Source organism: Doryrhamphus excisus, linkage group LG10 (assembly GCF_037039965.1).
Source record: "Doryrhamphus excisus strain RoL-2023G ecotype Guam linkage group LG10, RoL_Dexc_Guam_v1.1, whole genome shotgun sequence".
NCBI classification, from domain to species: domain Eukaryota; kingdom Metazoa; phylum Chordata; class Actinopteri; order Syngnathiformes; family Syngnathidae; genus Doryrhamphus; species Doryrhamphus excisus.
The window spans coordinates 12,459,830-12,482,342 of NC_136366.1; the positions used below are offsets into that span (position 1 = coordinate 12,459,830).

At 42.1% G+C, this 22,513-nt stretch overlaps 1 protein-coding gene across 1 annotated transcript in view; it reads left to right on the top strand.

Moving 5' to 3' along the window:
* Nucleotides 1-173: 173 nt before the first annotated feature.
* The window catches only part of wdr70 (WD repeat domain 70), a 34,205-nt gene continuing 11,865 nt past the window's right edge, over nt 174-22,513 (top strand). Inside the window, exons 1-13 of the mRNA XM_058064190.2 lie at nt 174-225; nt 665-718; nt 793-876; nt 955-1,042; nt 1,111-1,294; nt 1,865-1,924; nt 2,090-2,223; nt 2,921-3,074; nt 4,383-4,459; nt 12,343-12,517; nt 19,393-19,492; nt 19,605-19,689; nt 19,765-19,903. Of these exons, the coding sequence (XP_057920173.2) occupies nt 204-225; nt 665-718; nt 793-876; nt 955-1,042; nt 1,111-1,294; nt 1,865-1,924; nt 2,090-2,223; nt 2,921-3,074; nt 4,383-4,459; nt 12,343-12,517; nt 19,393-19,492; nt 19,605-19,689; nt 19,765-19,903 (1,356 nt within the window). The 5' untranslated portion in view covers nt 174-203. The remainder of the gene's footprint in view (nt 226-664; nt 719-792; nt 877-954; nt 1,043-1,110; nt 1,295-1,864; nt 1,925-2,089; nt 2,224-2,920; nt 3,075-4,382; nt 4,460-12,342; nt 12,518-19,392; nt 19,493-19,604; nt 19,690-19,764; nt 19,904-22,513) is intronic.

The following is a 22,513-nucleotide window of genomic DNA, read 5'->3' on the forward strand; positions in this document are numbered from 1 at the left end:
TTTGTGGTAGTTACTTTTATAATTTACATTTTGTCGAATTTCATAGCTTTAAAGTGCTTATTTGTTATCAAAAAGTAGTTTATTGGTACACTGTGCACATCATTGCCATCCATTTTGAAACCGCTAGGGGCGCTGTTAGGACTCCGTAAAGAAAAGAAGAAGAAGCACTTCCGGCGGTCAAAGGTAAACTACCCTTTACAAACATGGACTCCAATAGCACCGAAGGTAGCTACTTTTGTCTCTGACATGTTTCTAACTTCTATAAAAATGAAATTTCTGCGCTTATGTAAGAGTTACTGATTATATTGTTATATATGTTTGCGTTTGTCATTTCCCGACCATTGTTCGTTCGGCTTTTTCTGGGTTTATCTTATGTTCTTTTCGCTTAGCCACTCTTGCCCCATAATGCTACGGTTTTATCCCTATTTCTAGCGTACACATAGCAACAAATTATCAATAACAATATTATTATTGAGTGGTTGGTTTATCAACCGAAGCCAGAATGATGTATTTATGGCAAAAAAATAGCTACACTCCAGCTTTGTAATGACATGAAATGGGAAGTATGTGGTCATTCTGTTTATGTATCTTTATTCTCATACACGTGGTGGAATTAAATTTTATATGCATTTTACTACAACATGTTAAAAATCTTTACTCACAGACAATATGAGTGGCGATGGAGACATCACTTCTGTCATGGGATTCTCTGGATTTGGTAATTATGGCTTTCATAAACTGACTGAAAATTACCAATGGAACATGAGTTAAAATTTCATCTGTTGCTTACAGGAAAGAAGGCCCGCACGTTTGACCTCGACGCCATTTTTGAACAGACCCGAAGGACTGCCATCGAGAGGAGTCGGGATGTGTTAGGTGAATGAATCAACCAGAGCTTATCATCCTTTATTCTGACCGTGTGCTGTTATTAAGAGCATTGTTTTTTTTTTTCAGATGCCAGACAAAAAGCGGAGGAGGAAGGGGAAAGTTCCACATCCGTCCCAATGCAGAAATACAAAACGATTGCACCAACGGCCAAAACGTAACAACATGCACATTTTAGCACTTCTTATTCATTTGTCTGATAACCTTGTTATTACATTTTTACAGGAAACAGGAAGATGATAGCAGCAGCTCAGACTCGGAGCCTATTGGTCCTCCTTTACCAAAAGAGGATGACGGGGACGATGATGATGTTGTGGGACCGCCTCTTCCACCCGGGTACAAAGGCAGCAGTGCCCTAAGTGATGATGATGAAGATGACGAGGAACAAGAAGACAACGACGATGATGATGTAAATGACACAGTGACACCCCAGAAATATCTTCTAATACTGTATATCCACATTGTATTGTGTTTAAGGGTGCTTTTCACTTTTTACCACTAGATGGCAGCACTAGAAAGCATGCCTCTTAATACAATATGGCTGTGTTTCAATGGGAGCACTTGTGATAAATATTGGCATTGTCAGTACTGTACACAGTAGTACAGATTGAAATTTGAGTGCACAAACTAAAACAGCCTGTCAGGATACTTGATTCATCATTAGAACAACCCTAAACCAATAATTCGGAATTAGAAATGTATGTTTATATTTCATAAGGCCCTCTCATTCCTCATGCTCACTTTGTTTTGCTTGTGTAATGTCGCCATTTAAAATATACTAAAATATAAAGGCAAAATGTACTATTCTTTATGACAAAAACAGTACAACATGTTGGATGAAGTCATTTTTATTTCAAGCGTTTAAGCTAATGAAGCAAGAGAAACAAAAAAAAAAAGAAGCTAAAAAATAAAGGATAAAAGACAAAAATAATGAAAAAGCTGAAAAAAAATGAGAATTGTTTTCTCTTTTTCCTCTCAGAATCCTGTAAAGAAGATTCCTGACACACATGAGATCACTCTCTTGCACGGTACCAAGACGGTAAGGCCTGCTTGCTTCTTTCCGTCAGAGTGAAAATGCTGATTTATAGGAAGGACTTAAAAAAAAAAACATTGATAGATTATGAGTTATACAAAAATAGCAATCATTGACTGCAGTTATTGGAATGTTTATTCACTCCATGCATGCCTCTTTGATGCCACTCAGGTGTCCGCCCTCGCCTTAGACCCTTCCGGAGCCCGCCTTGTGAGCGGCGGGTACGATTTTGATGTCCGCTTCTGGGATTTCGCCGGGATGGATCAGGCTCTGCAGGCCTTCCGGTCCCTGCAGCCGTGCGAGTGGTGAGTTCCCCATGTGGTTGGTGCGTGTCATGCCACAACTAGAATGTTTTCTGTAGCAGAACACACACATACACAAGTACACACACACCCACACACACAGAAACATTTGTTTATCCTGCTTTCATTCAAAATGAGCCCTTCAGAAGCAGATGGTACATGTTTGTTTGCATGTGCGTGTTTACATGGTGATTCACTGCAGCTAAAAATGAAAGATGCAAATCTTATTTGTTTTTTTTGGGGAGGGGGCTTGAGCCGGGGCAAGCTTCCCTTTTTTATCAGGACTAATGTATGCAACATTTAAGTTTCTTACTCTGGAAGTGTATTTGCTGGGCCGCAGTGCTCGTCTTTCTTCACTGGAAAAGGCAACTGTATGCATGTATGTTGATGCTTCCATCAACTTCCTGCTGTGTTAATGCTATTTGATATTGACCTAAATTGCTAATCTCACTGGGGTTAAGTGGTGCAGATAGTTGTGGGCCTTATCGCTTGCATGCAGAAGGATCACATCATGCTACTTAGTTGGCCGTTGTGTGCACATTATGCATTTTCATGCTGGACATGGCTTGTAAAGTCTTAAAGGAAAACTGCGCATCATTCACAATCATTACGTAAAGGGAAGGTTTGGATTTTTTGACATGACTTTATGGAACCTCCATAGCCTGTAGACCTGATCTTGTGTTTCTCTTCATCCCTTTAGCCATCAAATCAGATCCTTGCAGTACAGCATCACAGGGGACCGCATCTTGGTGGTGTCAGGAAACGCACAGGCCAAGGTGTTGGACCGTGATGGTTTCAATGTGATGGAGTGCATCAAGGGAGACCAGTACATCGTAGACATGGTCAACACCAAGGTATGACACAACATTAGGTACACCTGCTGTATTTGACCGTTATACTGACAACGGTGCGGCATGAGTCCTTGTGTTGTTATTGCTCATTAAGTATTCATGGGGTTGCGTGGGTCCTGGAGCCTATCCCAGCTGTCTGTACACCCTGGACTGGTCGCCAGCCAATCACAGGGCACATATAGACAAACAACCATTCACACTCACATTCATACCTATGGACAATTTGGAGTCTCCAATTAACCTAGCATGTTTTTGGAATGTGGGAGGAAACCGGAGTACCCGGAGAAAACCCACGCATGCACGGGCAGAACATGCAAACTCCACACAGAGATGGCCGAGGGTGGAATTGAACCCTGGTCTCCTAGCTGTGAGGTCTGCGTGCCGCCCAACCACTCATAAAGTATCATTAAATTAAATAGCATGTTTGTGTACACATACTGGGTGCATTGTTCAGCAAATATAATTCAGCAGTATTCTACCTACTTTTTTCACCTATTGGTTTTGCAGTTAGGATAACACGAGTGCTGCTTCTGAGAACAAGCTACATGTTTTTCCTGTCTGTTTTGCGGGGGAAACCCTGGCAATGCATAAATAATAACAGCAACCAGGAGCTACCAGTTTGTTGTTGTGTGCAAACATAATACTTTGCGGCGATCACTGGCTTGCACCTGCATCTACAAAGAGGGATGCTAATTAAGTGGCCATGTTTGGGTTTTACTGTGTTTAAGACAGCGGGGTGGTTGGTTACCAAGCATCTGTGTCAGCTGCAGTGCATTTACACGCCACCCGTGTAGCCAATCAAGGCCCATTGAGATGTAAGTGGTGAAACTTTGGTTCAGTGACCGTGTCCTCACAGATGTGCTGTGCGGTGGTTCATCCTGTCCAATAAAACCACCAGGAGCCGCCGCCGCCTCCTCCTCTCCGACAGTGGGTGGGTTGATGGATCAGAGGAGACGGGATTCTCCTTCTGTTATTCCACTTGAGTCATTTGTTATGAGGAATTCCTGCTGAGGAAATGGCTAAAAAGAGGTTATGCTACACTTTACTGATGCTCTTTTACGGCCAATTTGGTTGTTAATCTTTCTGAGCTCCTACTGGACGTGTGTTTATAAACAGCATTCAGCTCTTTAATGCAACAAGTAGTTTATCTGTGCCGAATGATGATATGGATTCAACAAGCTGAAATATTCATTTGTTTGCATTAAGATGGAAAAAGAAGACATATTAGGGGGGACAACAGCCATATATTTGTGTTATTCCCTGCTAATGCATGTTTTTATTTGTCATTTCTAACTACCTGCCTCATTTCAGGGTCACACGGCAATGCTGAACGACGGCTGCTGGCATCCTAAAATGAAGGAGGAGTTCATGACGTGCTCCAACGACGGGTTAGTTCACCTCTTGCACCAAAACATTCCACACTTTCACGAGAAAGCAGACTTTTTTTTTTCAAGGCTACATTCTTAAATGACTACTTTTGTCCTCCACATTTATGGGGTAATAACTATAAAAGGATAATTCATAATGCCCCCTACAGAGAACATACTAACTCCTTATTTGTAAAATCACAAATACTTCAACTTGCTGATATAGTTCATCTTCAAACTGCTAAAATAATGCATAAGGCTAAAAACAACCAATTAGCTAAAAATGTCATCCAATACTTCTCTACAAGAGAGGAGAAATATGATCTCAGGGAAGAAGTACATTTGAAACACTTCTATGCTAGGACTACGTTAAAAAGCCATAGCATTTCAGTATGTGGAATCAAACTATGGAATGGATTGAGTAAGGAAATCAAACAATGCACAACGATGAGCCAATTCAAGAAACAATACAAGCAGTTGATGTTTGCTAAATACAAGGATGAAGAGTCTTGAACCAGTCATGATGTGCTATATATATCACTATATTGACACTTACTATGGTACACATTATGGCATTGGATGGTCATATCACCTTGTACTTCGGTACATTATTTAAAAAAACAACAACAAACAAACAAAAAAAACTTAAACTGTATTATGGAAAGCAGGAAGTGAACAAATGTAACAGTTACTGATTGTAAAAGTACCAGATGGAGGGGTAGGATTTAATAAGCTTTGCTTCTTCCTACTCCTTTTGGACATGTGGAACTGTGAACTGATTATGGGATGCACTCAATTGTAATCTGATGCATGTTCAAATGAAATAAAACCATCACCATTTAAGTCCTGCTTACCTGGCAGTTAAACAGTGCTCACCATATTAAAGGGAGATACTCTAATCTCCTCTGCCACCAGCAGGGAGTCCTCTAATGCAGAATATGATTGAGCCTCACCTCAGTGACACCTGCAGTGGGTATAGAAAGTCAACAATGTCTTCCCTCACATTGAAAAATTAGAACATGCTACATTATTTCGCGGTTTTCCCAATCCGTACTTTTTTTTTTTTTACAAGTAGACTTTTACAGAAATGTTTGTTTTTGTAGGAGGACTAACTACTAGGTGAACTGGAACCTTTAAGTGTGGCTTTGGGCCGAGAACACAGTGATGAGTGTGACAAGCAGCATTACAGACCCCCCCCCCCCCCCCACCACCACCACAGTCATTATGAATTAAAAGCAAAGGTGTAAGCTTTATTACAGCACAGCTGAGCAACATTACATCTTTCCCAGATGTGAACAGCTACTTTATTTAGCGTTCATCCATGCTCTGGAAATCCTCCCCTGGCACTTTTGGGGGGTGGCAAGCAGCTGCATGTGTTTTTCGGTTGTCCATGTTCCTCACATTTCATCATCGCCACCTTTTGTCATCGAGTGCCTCACCGCTTTCCACATTTTTAATCAAACACTTCCTCCTGTTGTCAGCTTCAAAATGCGTCATTTGCCACTTTCGTAGAAATGTTCCCCCTATAGGTCAAGCATGACACAGATGTACGCTACAGTGCTATTATATGTGGATCCTTTCATGAAATGAGGATATTGTATGCGGCCATTGGTAGACCTCATTTGAGCGGACCCGAGTTGGCCGACTAGTATCGCTGCACGTTAGTTACTGGCTGTTGTAGGCTTTTAAACATCATTCCGACACTATTCAGTCTTTTTCTGTGTCAGCCTAGTCTTTGTCATTTCTTTGAATAGGATATTAAGCAGGATCACTGGACCGCCTCGGACCTTTTTAATTAAAGCACCAGTCGTTCCTAAAAGCTGCCACCCAGCTTCTTCAATAAATTCTCTATACTAACCCGGACTGTTTTCTGTTCGCGGGAGGAAGTAAAGGAAGCAGCAGGGTGGTTGCAATTGTCTCTGAGGGTTTGTGGGGAGCTTACTTACTTTCTCCATAATTTATATTGGATACATAAACAATTAGTGCTTCTATGTCTTAGTTAACAGTAACATATACAGCTTAATAAATTACAATATTTACTTGTAACGGATGCTTCCATTAAAAAAATCATGTGATTGGGATATGCCGATAAATGCCTTTCAACGGCGATCACAAAAGTCGATCACTAATACTAGTGCTAGTACTATTGCAGCCCGCAGCGATCTCTGCATGGAATATAGGGTCTTTGCCCAAGCTAACATCTTGGGCATCATCCTCCTTCCACTTCACGTCCACTTCACTTCCACTGCCAAAACAAAAACAATGCCTGCCGTGTGGAACTCACCTGCCAACACATGCCGCGGAAAACTACCTTGTGGGGGTAGCACGTTGAAAAACTTTCAGTTAATACGGTATACATTATGGTGAGTTTTCCCGGCTCACAGTGTCAAACGGCAGCAAACCAATGACTAAATTTATTCCTACATATGATACGTTACATTATTATAAAGTCCCTTTTCCATAGTAAGGGACATTTATGTAGATGTTTATGGTCACATGGTCAGTTGCCGCTGTAGTAATGTGAAGCCGAAACTGTAGTATTCTACATTTGATCAAATTTAAGATTTGTCAGATCAAAACTCGATGACTTCCATCAACATAAATTATTATTATTTAATAAATAATTTAATTTATTACTATAAATTTATACTATATATTTATATAATTTATTACTAAATTATTTAAATTATTTTTTACAAATTACTGTTTACGCTGTACATTGTTCATATTTGATGTCATCTATTCTCCACATTATTATTTATTATTATACAGGAGCCAGACAACGACATTTCGTTGGCAATTTCACTGCTGTGTTATTGTGCAATGACAATAAAGAAAGTCTATCTATCTATTATAGTCGTATCTATTTCAATACTTCCTGGCATTTCACTTTAAGCATCATGGGATCTGTAGTTCTTTTAACGTAACGTAACGGCTGCAATCTATTTTTCATGGCTTTTTAAATGAGTAGTAGCACCTACAACTTGTAATTAAGTGTTTTTATTTCAGTTTGTGTGAAAGCATCATGCTTAGTTCAGACATGCAAAGTTATAAAACATTTCAAAATGTGCCTTCATTGTTTTGTGCCTCAGTCCTATATTTTGTTATTGTAGTTTTCTTTAACGTTGAAACATCATCATTTTATTCTCATGAACCCCGCATATCGGAGTATATCAGGATAACCCCTAATATCTACTTATATCGGTACGCTGCTTTAATTGAAGCAGGATGTATGGCTACTTGCTAATTGAATCCACATGTCAGGATTGTTGACACACGTACACACATTCACACACATATTTGAAGAACGTTGGCCATGTTACAAGGCCACAGCTGGATTTGAATGCGGGGCTGTGATTCACAAGGACAACATGCAGATGATTCTTTTCCTTTCGAGGAACACGCGATTTGTCTTGATCAGGTAGTGGAAACCGTTAACAGACATAGTACTTCAATTGCATCAATATACCTGAAGTGATTGTTCCCTTCCTAACGCCGCTCAGATACTGTATAGTTTGTGTATATCCATGAATACATTAAAATTATTCTGTGTGTTGAACATGACAGAACAGGGATGAAAAGCTCCAAAAATGTGTGCCAGCATGTTGCACAGATTCAGTGTGACACGTTAGGTTCATCCACAGTCCAGTGCGCCTCCGACTATCACGTTGCTTTACACTGCGAGTCTTCCATATCCGGCATTTGAACACACATTCCATATCGTCAAGGAAAACGTAGTTATTGTCCAATTCGAGCCAAAATCGAAGTGGTGAATTTGTTTGAATTTGCATCTTTTTTATCTGACATGCCTGCATCCCATTATGGCTCCTCCCAAATCCCTCGGTTGTATCCCCACTTTATTTTGCCCAGTTATGATGGAGGCTAGAGCATATCCCCTCCTAATCCTCCTTTTCCAAAACACAGCCCCCGCCAGTCATCACACGGCATACCCAGTCACCACTACAAGAACTTGACCATTAAATAACCCTACACAACCTGTGCAGCACTCACTTCCTTATCTCCACATCGAGGAAAGCGATCGTACACCTCCTGCTAGGCCTGTAACCTGATGGAGAGATAAAATTTGGGGGGGGGCAAGAGGATGGAGTTGTCTTTACTCATTTGATGTGTGAACCACTGGGCTACCTCATAAAGTGGCCATGCATGACTGGAGATGTATGGTCTTCATTTTATTACATTCACCGGCTGTGTGTCTGAAGCTTTTGTGTGTGGTGGTGGTGGTGTGGGGGGGGTTGGCTTTGAGGGGCGGTGCTGACTGAATGGAAAACAAGGTTGCAGGAATCAGGATTTGAGGTTGTTATTGCCCCAGAATGTTTTCACTGGCGTCAAAGTCACGTATGATTTGGGCCTCCTCGTACTTTTGAGCGACTTGAGTCTTCCTTTTGAAATACAAGGTGTGATTTTTCGTAATGTGGAACAAAGCACGGGTACCTATGTGACTCTACTTGCATATCCATCGGCAAAGCCTAGTACCAGAAGGTAATATTTCTTGTACTTCCAAGCTGATTACATAATAATCACTAAAATAAACATTAGCTTCCTCTTTGCCCGTGCCTTAGCTCTTCACGTTGCCGCACTGCCACTTTTTCTTGTTCCCCTCAGCCTCCTTTCGAGCAACTAATTAAATAGACCAGGGGTCTTCAATCAAAACTGAGTAAGGTTCGTTTATGCAATTTTTTTTCCACCCTTATTTTGCCTTAAAATTGCATCAGAATATGCTTGTGTGCTTCACTGATCTCCATTTTGTTGCATTTTGCCGGTTTCAGTTTTGAGTACAAACACATAAATAGATATCTGTTTCTCAAATTGGGGGTGGGGGTGCGAAAATGTTTGTCCCCCAGTGGCGGCATGACAGAAAATAATTAAGAACCACTGCCCTACAACACACTTATTTTGGCACCTAAAAGGAAACACAATGTTATATTTCCCATTCACTTTAATTGGTCGCGGGGCCAGTCCATTTGGTGATGGCTGACCTTTGTTGTACATTGTTAGCATGTGTCATGATGACTGTTTGTGGCATGGTCTCTTTGCCCACAGTCTCCTTTTGGATAATTAAGAAAATAGGGGGGGACCTTCAGTCTCCTCCAATGTTGTTTTTTATTAGCGCGTTGTAGTAAGGTATTTTTTCTCTTTTTGAATAATCATGTGAATTACAGATGACGCTCGTTGTCCTGCACTGCTTTTGCAGCTTTATATCGCCACCTGTAGGACTGGAGCGTAACTATCACATGCCACTCCGTATCCGTATTTGTCAACCAAACGCATGAGACGGACATGTTTAGGATTGTTCAGCCTCAGTGTAGGTCTGCGCTCCACAGTGGGGCCACTTTAGTTGGGTTTGTGTTGATTTAAAGCCAGCGATGGATCAAACAGCGTTTTATTTGACCCTTGCCAGCTCTTACTCAAGCTGTATGTCTTGAGTTGGCATTTGTGTCACATTGTTAGACTTTATCCAAACACTGCTGTGTGCTCGTGTGTGTGTGCGTGTGTATGTGTGAGACTTTGTAGCTGGCAGTGGAGGAATTATTGCCTGGCTGTTAGTAGCAGCCCCGACTGTGTGTGTTTACGCTCCTCAGCTGACCTTGTGACCTCGAGGTCACCCTGTTCACTAAAGCAGGCAGTGGTCCGTGGACACATTTGGTGTGTTGTTCAGTATTCCAGTAGGCCAAATGTGGACTTATGATATCAGTTTGTACCTCCACTGTTATTGTTATTGTTATTGTGAAAGGAACATATCAAGTGTAGCGCCTGTTTAAAAAAAAAACAAAATAAAACCCAGTTAATAATAATAATAATACATTTTATTTGTATAGCGCTTTTCAAAATGCTCAAAGACACTTTACAGAAGAATGGAGTTGAATAAAAGCAAGTAAACAGAGTAAAAGATATATTAAAATACAACATTAATTTGTTAATACACAGTTAAAACATGAGTAAAAATGGGGCGGGGCACAGCAGTCGGGTATAAAAAATTAGACATTAAAATCAGATTTAAAGAGGTGGGTTTTGAGTTGTTTTTTGAAACTGGGAAGGTCAGGGCACGCACGGAGTGAATGGGGCAAAGATTTCCAGAGGGTGGGGGCAGCGATGGAGAAGGCTCTGTCACCCCAGGTTCGGAGCTTGGTCTTACAGGGGAGTGCCAGGAAGTTGGATTGTGTGGATGGAGCAGGTCTGTGAGATATGGGGGGGTCAGATCGTGGAGGGCTTTGTAGGTTATGAGAAGAACTTTGAAGTGAATGCGTTGGGGAACGGGAAGCCAGTGGAGGTTTTGGAGGACATGGGTAATGTGTTGACGGGAGCGGGTGGAGGTGAGGAGGCGGGCGGCGGAGTTCTGAATATATTGTAGTTTGTTGAGGGTTTTGGAAGGTGTACCGTAGAGAATACTGTTGCAGTAGTCGATTCTGGTTGTGATGAATGCATGGATCGGGGATTCAGTGGCAGAGAATGTAAGTTAGCAGTTAGCTGTCTACGGTTTCAAAGTATACCACTGAAAATATGAAAATGTCATGGTTTCAAAACCACTAAAATGGCCATCCTTAACATTCCTACAGTATGAGAGAGAGTGGAGGTCCAGCTCGGCCACTACGTGGAAATAACTTTGTCACACCCTTTGGTAGTCCTCATAGTTGGAACCGAGCTTCCAAGTGTTGAAACCACAGGTGTGTGCTGCGATGCCAAAAGTCTGCAAAGATAGTACCGGCGTTAGCTGCCTCACATGCCAGTATTGCCGTGCTGTTGTCATGGTGGTTGACATACAGTTGACATGCTGAATTACTCACGTTGAGGGTAAACAAATGTGGAAATGTGATTCAGAACGAGACAGGAATCGATGATAAGTGGTACACAATGTATATAACGCAGGGGTCTCAAACATGCGGCCCGTGGGCCAAATGTGGCCGCAGGACACTAGTTTGAGACCGCCGCCTTGATATGAAAGTTTAATGTTAGTGCGGCCCGCGCAAGTTTGATATGGATGCTGTATGGTATCATGTACCCAGAAAAAATTATTACGTTTGATTAATGTTCATGTTAAAGGTTAAATAACAGTTAATAGTTATCCTCTCTATCCGTGTGGAAGTGGTAAGTTTTTGGCTATTTAAGTTTAAAGGAAATAACTTGAAGGCTACCGTTTAGGTCGCTAGCTCTCTAGTTTGCGAGTTAGCATGTGTCTCAAAACCCTGCAGTTGCGCAATATGTTGTAAATAAAAAAAGTATAAATGTGACTATAGTTGTGTTTTGTCATGTCTACAGGGCTCTAATAATGCTTTGTTAATTTTAATCAGAAAAAAATAATTTGTCTACCCACCAACTATATGTGGTTTCTTAAGTTTGTATTATTTGCCGTTTTATTGTTATTATTATATTTATTTATTACTGATTGATTGATTTTCTTTATTCTTGATTTGTTTATTTATTTTTCATCTTATTTTGTGTAGAAAAATAAAAAGTAAAATATTTGAAAACAGTGGAATGTTTTATCAGAGCTTTTCTTGTAGAAAATCGAAACCAAAGCAAAGTTTATTCATTTTTCTGTTTTTAATAAATGTGTTTTTTTTTTGTTTTGGGAAAACATGATGCGGCCCAGTCTCGCCCAGACCCTAGCTCCAGTGGCCCCCAAGTAAATTGAGTTTGAGACAGTTTGAGAACAGGTTTCATGGAGTCTTCAGGCCCATCAGGCTGATGTACAGTTTTGCTCTTTGCTCCCCAGGAACCCACTAGATTTAGCTGTCTGAAGCACATGTTCATGACAAAGTGACAACGAGTTATTTGTGCAGGGATGGCTTCAATGACTAAATATTTATGGATGGACATCTTTATGACTGATTCATGCTGCTTGGTTGAAGATCAATGACATTCCCGTTATCCTATTGTTTTTGCAGAACCGTACGCACATGGGATGTAACCTCAGAGAAGAAGCACAAGTCTGTGTTCAAGCCCCGCTCCTTCCAAGGAAAGAGGGTCATCCCCACGTGTTGCACCTACAGCCGCGATGGGAAGCTCATCGCTGCCGGCTGCCAGGATGGCACCATCCAGATCTGGGACAGGAACCTGAGCGTGAGTCTTAAAATGCAACACATACCAGCCACCTCCGTGCCCTTGTAAACATTCAATGTTTGTTTACTACTAAGGTCATCTGGTCAGCAACGTTGGGGTTCAAAAAGTCAGAGCAAGATGACCTAAAATGGCTTTAAAGGCAAGAATGCACTCAATAGGCCAAAAAGACACCGTGGGGTGTTGACGGTAAACGACTGTTGTGGTACCTCCTGTTGGTTGTGGTCAAAATGCTTTGGAAGACATGCTACCTTACATGTGAAGCATATATACTCAGAGATTTACAATGATTAGATCAATAAATTATGGCCAATTAGTCTTAACAATGGCTGCCCTGTTTTTAACCAATCTTGCTCAAATTATGCTTGTTAGGCCCCGAAAGGTTTGTGCCAAATTTGGAGGTGGTAGATGGCATTGAACTGTGAGAACCTTCAAGTCAGTCTGACTTACCTGGGGGGGTCCAACTTTTGGGTTCATTAACAGTGCCATCATGTGGTGTATTTGTCACAAAGATAATACAACAGGCAACTCAGCAGGGGTGCATGTTTAGGGAAAAAAATGACCCTACTGTGTGCAGCATTTCAGCTGTGGAAGTTATGTCATCACGGCTAGAAGGCTATCATTTAGATCAGGGGTCTCAAACAACCGCTGTAGGTAGAGTCTGGGACACATCAAGGGTTCAGTTTCAACCAAGGGACTAACTTGTCAACAAACAGGACATCATTACTCAACATAATTCATCTGATTTACGGTGTCTTAAGGGAAATCAGGCTATAAACATCACACAGCAACTTAACACGCAACAGGATGATAACACATACATATTGCAACTTCTACTACTTGTTGATAATAAAAACAACTATGGTAACTTGAGCAACGATTTACAAAATAAGTGCCGCAAAGCATTCTGGCCAAACGGAAGCACCCCCAGCGATAGGAGTGATCTTTTTGACTGTGACAAGCTCGCTACAAGTATCAGCGCTAGCTATTGCTTCCCCAATTAAAGCGGCGATTCCTTTAAGCAACCAAACCCCCGATTTAGATTGTTTGTGTTCTGGCATGTAGGAGTTTAATTGTAATCCAAAACCTTGACTTGTACAAATATGCAATTGTATGACCATTTATTTATTGAGTCTTGTAATTTTCCATCTGAATTTATTTTACAAACGATCGTGGTGCTGAAAAATGTGAGCTATCATCAAAGCCTTAACATCATCTGGGATTCATACCAAGAAAATGGGCCAGTCCATTTAGCAGATGTTCATTCTCAGGCTAAGTCACCTGCTGCTCCCCCGAGAGGGAAAAGTCAAAGGTCAAGCCCAAAGTCATTAGGATTAATCATTGGGGCACCATGGACGTCTGTACCAAATTTCACGACAGTACCCCCCTACAGTTGTTAAGATATTTCATGTGTGGCGTGGACAAAAGCTAAGGAGAACTAAGGAAAGTCAGTTATGTAACTGGATTACCTGACACGTTAAGAGCTGAGGTACATAGAAGTTGATGAAAGGGCCCAATCAAAATTTCCCTTTCCATTTTCCACTATTAGTGCGCCATTAGCCATCACTTGCACATTCCATTCTTTTAAGTCAGTCGCTTATTTTGGCGCTCTTGGACCTTATCATCCTCACTGCAGCCAAAAACGCCTTCCTTGATTAACTTTAGGATGCATCTCCTGTGTTTCTCATCAGGAACTGTTTCTTGGTACTTAGATTTTTTTTTCTTACATAAAGTCTGTTTTATCATATTGGCTATTGGCTTTACTCAGACATTCAGGATTGACCTCGTGGGGGATGATGGGAAGATGGATTAAGTGGCAATGAGGGGTTTAAGTGGGGATTCTGTTTTTATAGAACTGAATTTCTACTTGTGGACAATATTTTTCTGCTCTTTGCTACTGTGTTAGTATGTTAGCAAACACTGTTGCAGTGGTCACATGGGTTCTCTTGTTGTCACCGCTGGGTAGGTTCGCTGAGGTCTGCAATTGACTGCTTGCATCGGAGTGCCGTTATAGGAGATTTGAGATGCAGGTTGATAAAATCCAATGTTTTTTTTCCTGTTATTGACCCAACTTCAATATCGAATCGAGTCATCTCTAGTAGTAAAACAGTAAGCATTGCAGAAAAGCACGTTGTCATCAGAAATCTTGCAAGATTTCAAACATCTGTTTTTGTGTTATGGTTTGTTGAAGTCAAGTCATTGGGGTATAAGGTGGGTGCATGTAAACTACAACATCATACAACAAATTGGTGCGCGTGCACATGATTGAAGTGTCCTTGGCCCCCCGATTTCTTCGTGCTCTTTCTTAGCCTTCTTGTATTTTCACGTTCACAAGCCCTCATGTGGTTAAGGTTGGCTGCCTCTGTTATTCCGTACAAGAATGGCGATGGAAGACAGTTAAGCTTGAGGTCGGTGAGTTGGAACAGCTTGATTGGACAGAGGGGGGGCTTATCCAGATTACTCAAATGGGAAGTAGGCTACACGATAATTACTCATTCAACAGCCAACTTTGTAATCAGATAACACACAATGTACAGTAGTTAGTTGGAGGGTTATTTTTGTAAGAGTGGCTGACTATTGTAAAAGACTCTCTCCTCTTCCATCCCCGGACTGCTCGTAAGCAGAACACTACTGAGAGATTGGATTAAGACTCGCAAAATTTATGACCCCCCCCCAAACACCCCTCCTTGTCCAAACTAAATATTTACCATGCGTCCCATAGCAGCTTACAATAGTCATGTCTGTTCCCTGACCGCTGGAGCCTGCCCTGTCTGAATGGCTCAAGAATTTCACTGGTGCCCTCTGCCCTAATCAGCAGCATACACCTCCGACTTCAGTTCAACCTAAAAAGGAGTCAACCTTGCTCTTTTATTGCTGCTGCCCTCCGTATTACTTCATAGTCAGACTATGCAGGCAGATCAATCACAATCAATCATGTGCACAACCTTGATCCAGAGGTGCACTATTGGGGTCGACGCCTCATGCTCTACAACCTGACATGGGCTTGATTAATCCTATGATGGCGAGTCAAGAAGAACTCCTACAGCGAGTGAATTCTTCACTCTGATCAGGTCCAGTCAAAAGAACGGCGTCATGATACTCGGCGCATGGAAGGTGCAGGCCTCTGTTCCAAAACATTGCTCAAGAGAACTGTGGAATGCGGTGATGTCACGGACGGCCTCATACTACAAAGCGAGGACCCCCGAAAGAGCTGCTTTTGATAAACTCACAGTAGTGAAAACAACTGGACCGCATGGTGAAAATATTTTTTATTGACCATTTCACAGTGGGCAGAACCTAAAAAATTGAAGTCTTACATAAAAGAAAAAGTTGTGGAAAGATCTGTCATGAGCTGCAGGACAGAAAAATCATATAGTATTTACATGTACTTTAGAATAGTCAGTCTTCGCTCGGATTTCCTGTTCTGCGTGGAAAGTACCCTTCAGAAGTCACAACCACTTCCAAGAACCAAGATGGTCGCCCATGTCTGCAACTCATACACAGAAAGTAGGCAAGCGAACTTTTATATAAGGGGAACAGGCTGTCAGATTCTAGGGTGATACTTCAACACACGCAGTCATGCATATCTGCTACCTCACCATCACCACTTGTTGACTTCCATGAAAGATCCGAGCAGCTGTTCAGTACTGCGGTTTGGCCACTTGATCCCCCCCAGAAAGTAACAAAGGTCAGCGTGAGATGTCATTACTGGCTACACAGTGGCCGTCGTCGAATGTTTCTTAGGTGTGTGCGCTTGTAAAGGTTTTGATGTGGTGAGCAGAGCGAGCGGTGGGAGGGAAAGACAGAGCCTCACGGTATTCATATAATGATACTCGGATAACTTGGCGAGAACAGTTGGCCCTGCGGTCGACTGGTATCGCTAGCGGCGCGGGGTGAAACCCGATGCGCTGTTCCCTCAGCTATTTATCAGCTCTTGCCGTCGATCTGCGGGCCCATCGGCTTCTATGTACAGCATGTCAATGACACGCTAGCTCGCAGAAGACTACTGCGGCAATTTAGCCTGATGCTAAGAGAGAAGGGCACAGCTCGCAGAAGATGTCACACGGCAGCGCGAGGGGGGTTTCGAACAGTGTACGGGAATCCGGTTTCATGAGCCGTCCGCGTAGCTTATCACAGGAAGCAAATGCCCCGGCATCCAGCAGCACCGGCCAACATCGGGATAGTAAATAAACACTCAGGCTTTCACAACAACAGTATATGAGCTAGAAATAGCTTGTGGAGGGTGGATGCGGCTGCCCATCACTGGCGCCAACTCTGATTGACAGTGATGATTGCATTTTATAAACTTTTACATGCTTTTAGTTTATTTATTTTGTTGGTTAGTATTACTCAAAAACTAGTGGTGTAGTGGTTGATGCCGTCTTGGTTCCATGTCTTCCTTTGCCTTTGGTGCCAGCGTGCTAGTTGCTAGACTCCATATGACCCCTTTGTCATAGGAATTTCTACCGCCGATCGGCTCCTGTCAATTGCGAATTTCTCTTAAAGATTAATAAAGTGTCTATCTTGTATAGCTTTCACACACATCTGTCATTCTAGTATTCTGTATGTTCAGATGTGTACAATTTATGTAGCATCACATTTACCTGCCACATGAGTATTCCTGTAAATACTTCAACAGATGTGCAGGAAAGACTGGCCTTTCTTTGGCGGTGCAAAAAAAAAAAAAAGTACGCTAAAGTCTAAAGTTAGTGTAACCTCGCACATGACGACAACATAAGAGGAGCTTAAACACAGCGGGTGCTAACCGCACATGGTATTAATTTTAGAAAGAGGATCCTGATGGAAGACAGGGGGCGGGGGGTCAAACACGTTCTCATAACTTGACTTCCTGGTTAAACATGAAGCCATCTTTGACTGGACGTACGTATGTTTAAGAATGTGGGACATTATCAACAGTACATTATCTAGAGAGGCCATTCATTCATTTTCTATCCTCACGAGGGTCGCCAGGGTGCTGGAGCCTATCCCAGCTGTCTTCAGACGAGAGGCGGGGTACATCCTGGACTGCCCTGGCTGTATTCGACCGTTATACTGACATTATTATTGCTCATTAAGTATTCATTCATTCATTGTGTACCGCTTATCCTCATGAGGTCGCGTGGGTGCTGGAGCCTATCCCAGCTGTCTGTACACCCTGGACTGGTCGCCAGCCAATCACAGGGCACATACTATATAGACAAACAACCATTCACACTCACATTCATACCTATGGACAATTTAGAGTTGCCAATTAACCTAGCATGTTTTTGGAATGTGGGAGGAAACCGGAGTACGTGGAGAAAACTCACGCATGCACGGGGAGAACATGCAAACTCCACACATGGCAGAGGATGGAATTGAACTTGAGTCTCCTAGCTGTGAGGCCTGCGTGCTAACCACTCGTCGACCATGCAGCCCTAGAGAGGCAAATGTAATTTTCATTCATTCATTCATTCACTACCGCTTTTTCCTCACGAGGGTCGCGGGGGTGCTGGAGCCTATCCCAGCTGTCTTCGGGCGAGAGGCGGGGTACACCCTGGACTGGGCGCCAGCCAATCACAGGGCACATATAGACAAACAACCATTCACACTCACATTCATACCTATGGACAATTTGGAGTGGCCAATTAACCTAGCATGTTTTTGGAATGTGGGAGGAAACCGGAGTACCCGGAGAAAACCCACGCATGCACGGGGAGAACATGCAAACTCCACACAGAGATGGCCGAGGGTGGAATTGAACCCTGGTCTCCTAGCTGTGAGGTCTGCGCGCTAACCACTAGACCGCCGTGCCGCCCCCAAATGTAATTTTATTATGCTAAATTCTTAAGTTCAGTGAGGTGAAGAAAATAAGTAGGTAGGTAATGATGGTTATAAGAGTCCGTGTTAAAATGATGATGGTGAAAAATAAAATCATCCCCGGTGACAATCGCAGACAAAAGTGTCAAAAGCGGAATCCTGGTTATCTACAGTTCAAGGTGACACCGTTATCTATTCCGTCCCAGTTAATAACCCCAGTCCATTTACTTTGCAAGTCAGATATGGCCTCAATTCCCTCTTGTATCGCGAGGGCACATCACTCTTTCACCTCACACTCTACTCTCCACACTTTTTTTTTCCTTTTTATACTTCACTATCTTATCTGTCTTTCACACTCTGTGCACTTAAAATTCCTTATCCGCATTTCTGAGACACAAAAAAAAACCTGTATTGCTCCATTCTCTTTTCACTCATTTATTTGCATTGCGTTGAGAACTAATGAGATTGTAGCTGTATAAACCAAGGTTATGTTTGTTTGGGTATTAGCAAGCCTACCTCCCCAAACTATTGCTTCACCCGTGTCTTGTAATGATCCATCGCTTTTATCTCTGCACCGCTTTTGTCCCCATACAACTAAGCATCCTGTAGTGGAGCTAATTAGCACCCGGTTGATGATTGGCTTAAGTGATTAGTTTATGCATCAACAATGAAAAAGAAACTGCATTCTTCTAATTAGACAGTAATTAATACAACATTAAAAAACAACTTATTTTCTCTTCACCCTGTTCAGCTTTGTTTCTGTTCTCTTCTTTTGTGTGTGTGTGTGTGTGTGTGTGTGTGTTTTGGCTCACTTCCAGTCTGGAGCTGCACACCTTGGCATATACATGCAATGTCTGACCCACACAAGTAGATTCAGGTGTGTGTGTGTGTGTGTGTGTGTGTGCTACGAGAAAGGTTGATGTATTTGTCAGCTGTTCAATTCGGCCCAAAAGTATTTGGACAGTGAGATGTTTTGCTGAAGATTGTTCTGCCATGAGGAGAATTGTTTATTGTTGCTGTTTGCATCAGACTTCTTTTTGACGTCTTCTTTCTTTCTCTTTTAAAAAAAATATTTTTAGGTCCACACAAAGTACCACAGTCGCCAAGCCCACATTCCAGGATCTGACATCTCCTGCCTCACCTTCTCGTACGACGGCTTGATCCTTGCATCACGTGGAGGTGAGAGGTTGCGTTCATGAAATATTGACATATTTACATTCATTCCATGTTGAAAATGAAATGCTGTTTTTCCCCAATGTAAAAGTGTCAAAAATGTTCTGTTATCTTCTAGGTGATGACACGCTAAAAATTTGGGATATACGCAACTTCAAGAAGCCATTGAATATGGCTAACGGGCTGACAAACTACTTTCCTATGTGAGAATTTAGCATACGTGCCTATTTTATAAAAGTATGCTTTAATCCAATGGTGTATCATTTTTTCCTGACCAGGACGGACTGCTGTTTTAGCCCAGACGACCAGCTTCTTGTGACGGGCACCTCAGTGAAGAAAGACGAAGGTCACGGGAAGCTGGTGTTTTTTGACCGAGCTACCTTTCAGCGGGTCTATGAAATAGATGTCACTAATGCGGTAAGTGATGCTTCGGTTAGTGTCGTCTCAGCCTCTGTACATGCGTTGTCTGCCACTTATCCGGGTCGGGGTCGCGGTCGCAGGGGCAGCAGTCTCAGTTGGGAAGCCCAGACTTGGCTACCCTCTCCAGATCCCAGGTGTTCCCAAGCCAGCTGTTATAGGCATAATCCCTGCAGCGTGTCCGAGGTCTGCCCCAGGGCCTTTTCCCGGCTGGGCATTCCCGGAACACCTCTCCAGGGAGGTGTCCGGGAGGCATTCGGACTAGATACCCAGCCCAGAAATGACAAAGTCATCAAAATTTTCCTTCATGCCAGTTTGTACAGTGATATTAATTTTACAGTATGAATGACTCCACATACAGCCATTGTTATCCAAACAGTTGGCAACAAGTCATTAAATCTAAAGTTTAATTTCTATACAATGTCACTTGAAAATAGCTATACAGATCCCCACAGGGGTCACATTCCGAGACCACCCAATGAATAGCAAATAAATGTGAGGAATTGAGACGACAATAAAAATGTCTATTTTTGGCACGCAAATAAAGCCTGGATTATGCTGCTGCATGGAGGCGCCACATACATTGCGTTGGCACCCCCCCCCCTTCCAGACTCTCCTGCTAGCTTGATATTAACACTCAGTTTTGGATCAACATTTGCAATAAAAGTGACTACTGCAATTATGAGCTTAAATTCAGCTTCAGCACCCTCTCTGTCGCTCTTCAATCGCCATCGTTCACTCGCCATGAAGGAAGCGAACAAGCTAAATGTATAGAAGCACAATTCCAGTTTTATATCCCTAAATAAAAACTAATGAAATGAAATTATTAAATGTAAAGGCACTCACCGCTTGTGTATAATTAATAATGATCAACAGAACGGATGGAATCCAAGTCACAGTCTACAACGACGACTGTACTTCCACCCGCTATGGTGCCGCCTCCCACTAAGCAGCCCGTGGAGATAAGTGGCTCCACTGGGTCGTATAGGCTAGCTGTCAGAGAAGGCGTGGCTCCAAGCCAGGTCTGCTTTCCTGTTGTACATCATATGTTACCATGTGTTCAACTCTCTGCAAGTTACATTGTACATGTATGCAGGATGGCCGCACGGTTGCCAAATGATTAGCATGCGGGTCACACAATCGTGAGATGGGGAAGAAATGGGTTCAAATCCCCGCGCGGGCATCTCTGTGTGGAGTTTGCATGTTCTCTCACGCGTGCGTGTGTGGGTTTCCTCCCACATTCCATAGATTGTTGTCCATAGGTATGAATGTGAGTGTGAATGGTTGTTTGTCTATATGTGCCCTGTGATTGGCTGGCGACCAATCCAGGGTGTACCCCGCCTGTGACCCTAATGAGGATAAGCGGCATCTAAGATGGATGGATGTATGCAGGGCTGTTTACTTTATTATTATGGTATATTTCATGCTTAACTACTTCAACTACTTGGGGTGGATGAGATGAAAACTGCCATTTTTAGAGAAATAATACTTTTTTTGACTGACAACCTGCGATTATCCGGGGACACAAGTGCTGCATCAAGGTTATGCAGGAATCCGCTGTCGCGATGATGCTTGCTACATTGCTTATTTGACATGTTAGGTTTTTATAAACTTGTATTAAATCATCAGAAATGTCATTGTGATTCTACACAGCTCTTTCAGAAAGCACATGTAAGCTTGTCTCATGATTTATCGCACTAAATGAACATTTCATCTTGTGGTATTTATACATGCAGGCACGAGCAGGCGAAGGGAAAGTTTTTCAAAAGTTTGTCAAACTTGGAGAATGTCGAGTAATCTGATCATCTTTCCTGACGCAAATCCTTCCCACAAAGCTTTGGCAAGACCATAGTTTTGGCACTTTTTACATGGCTGAGTTTTGGTTTTTTTAATGTTAAAATTAAATTACGCGAGGACATCATCAGCATGTTCCACTCACATGAGCTTGCAGAGGTGTTGCTGTCAATAACATACCACTCCTCCTTTTGTGGTCAGTCAAAGCTAGTAACTGCAGTCAAAACATCTAACAGAGCACTAAGTCATAAGCAAACTGGCCGGACAAGGGAGCACAAGATAAAACACTGGCAACATTTGAGAGGATTCACTTGACCCGTTTTGTGCATTATTTTTAAACTGCCAGTGAACCGAATTTCACCTCGCTCGGCTTTGGATGACTGGATTATGTATACAAGTTGATGAGACATCATTGAGAATCAAAGTTTAATCCTAAAGATCAGTCAAAGGTGGCAGGTGGCGGTGTTGAATTGGGACTGCGTAAACCAGGGGTCTCAAACTCAATTTACTTGGGGGGCCACTGGAGCTAGGGTCTGGGTGAGGCTGGGCCGCATCAGGTTTTCCCCAAAAAAAACAAAAAAACGCATTTATTAAAAACAAAAAAATTAAAAAAACTTTGCTTTGGTTCCAATTTTCTACAATAAAAGCTCTGATAAAACATTCCACTGTTCTCAAATATCTTACTTTTTATTTTTCTACACAAAATAAGATGAAAAATAAATAAACAAATCAAGAATAAAGAAAATCAATCAATCAGTAATACATAAATAAATATAATAATAAAACTGCAAATAATAAAAACTTAAGAAACCACAT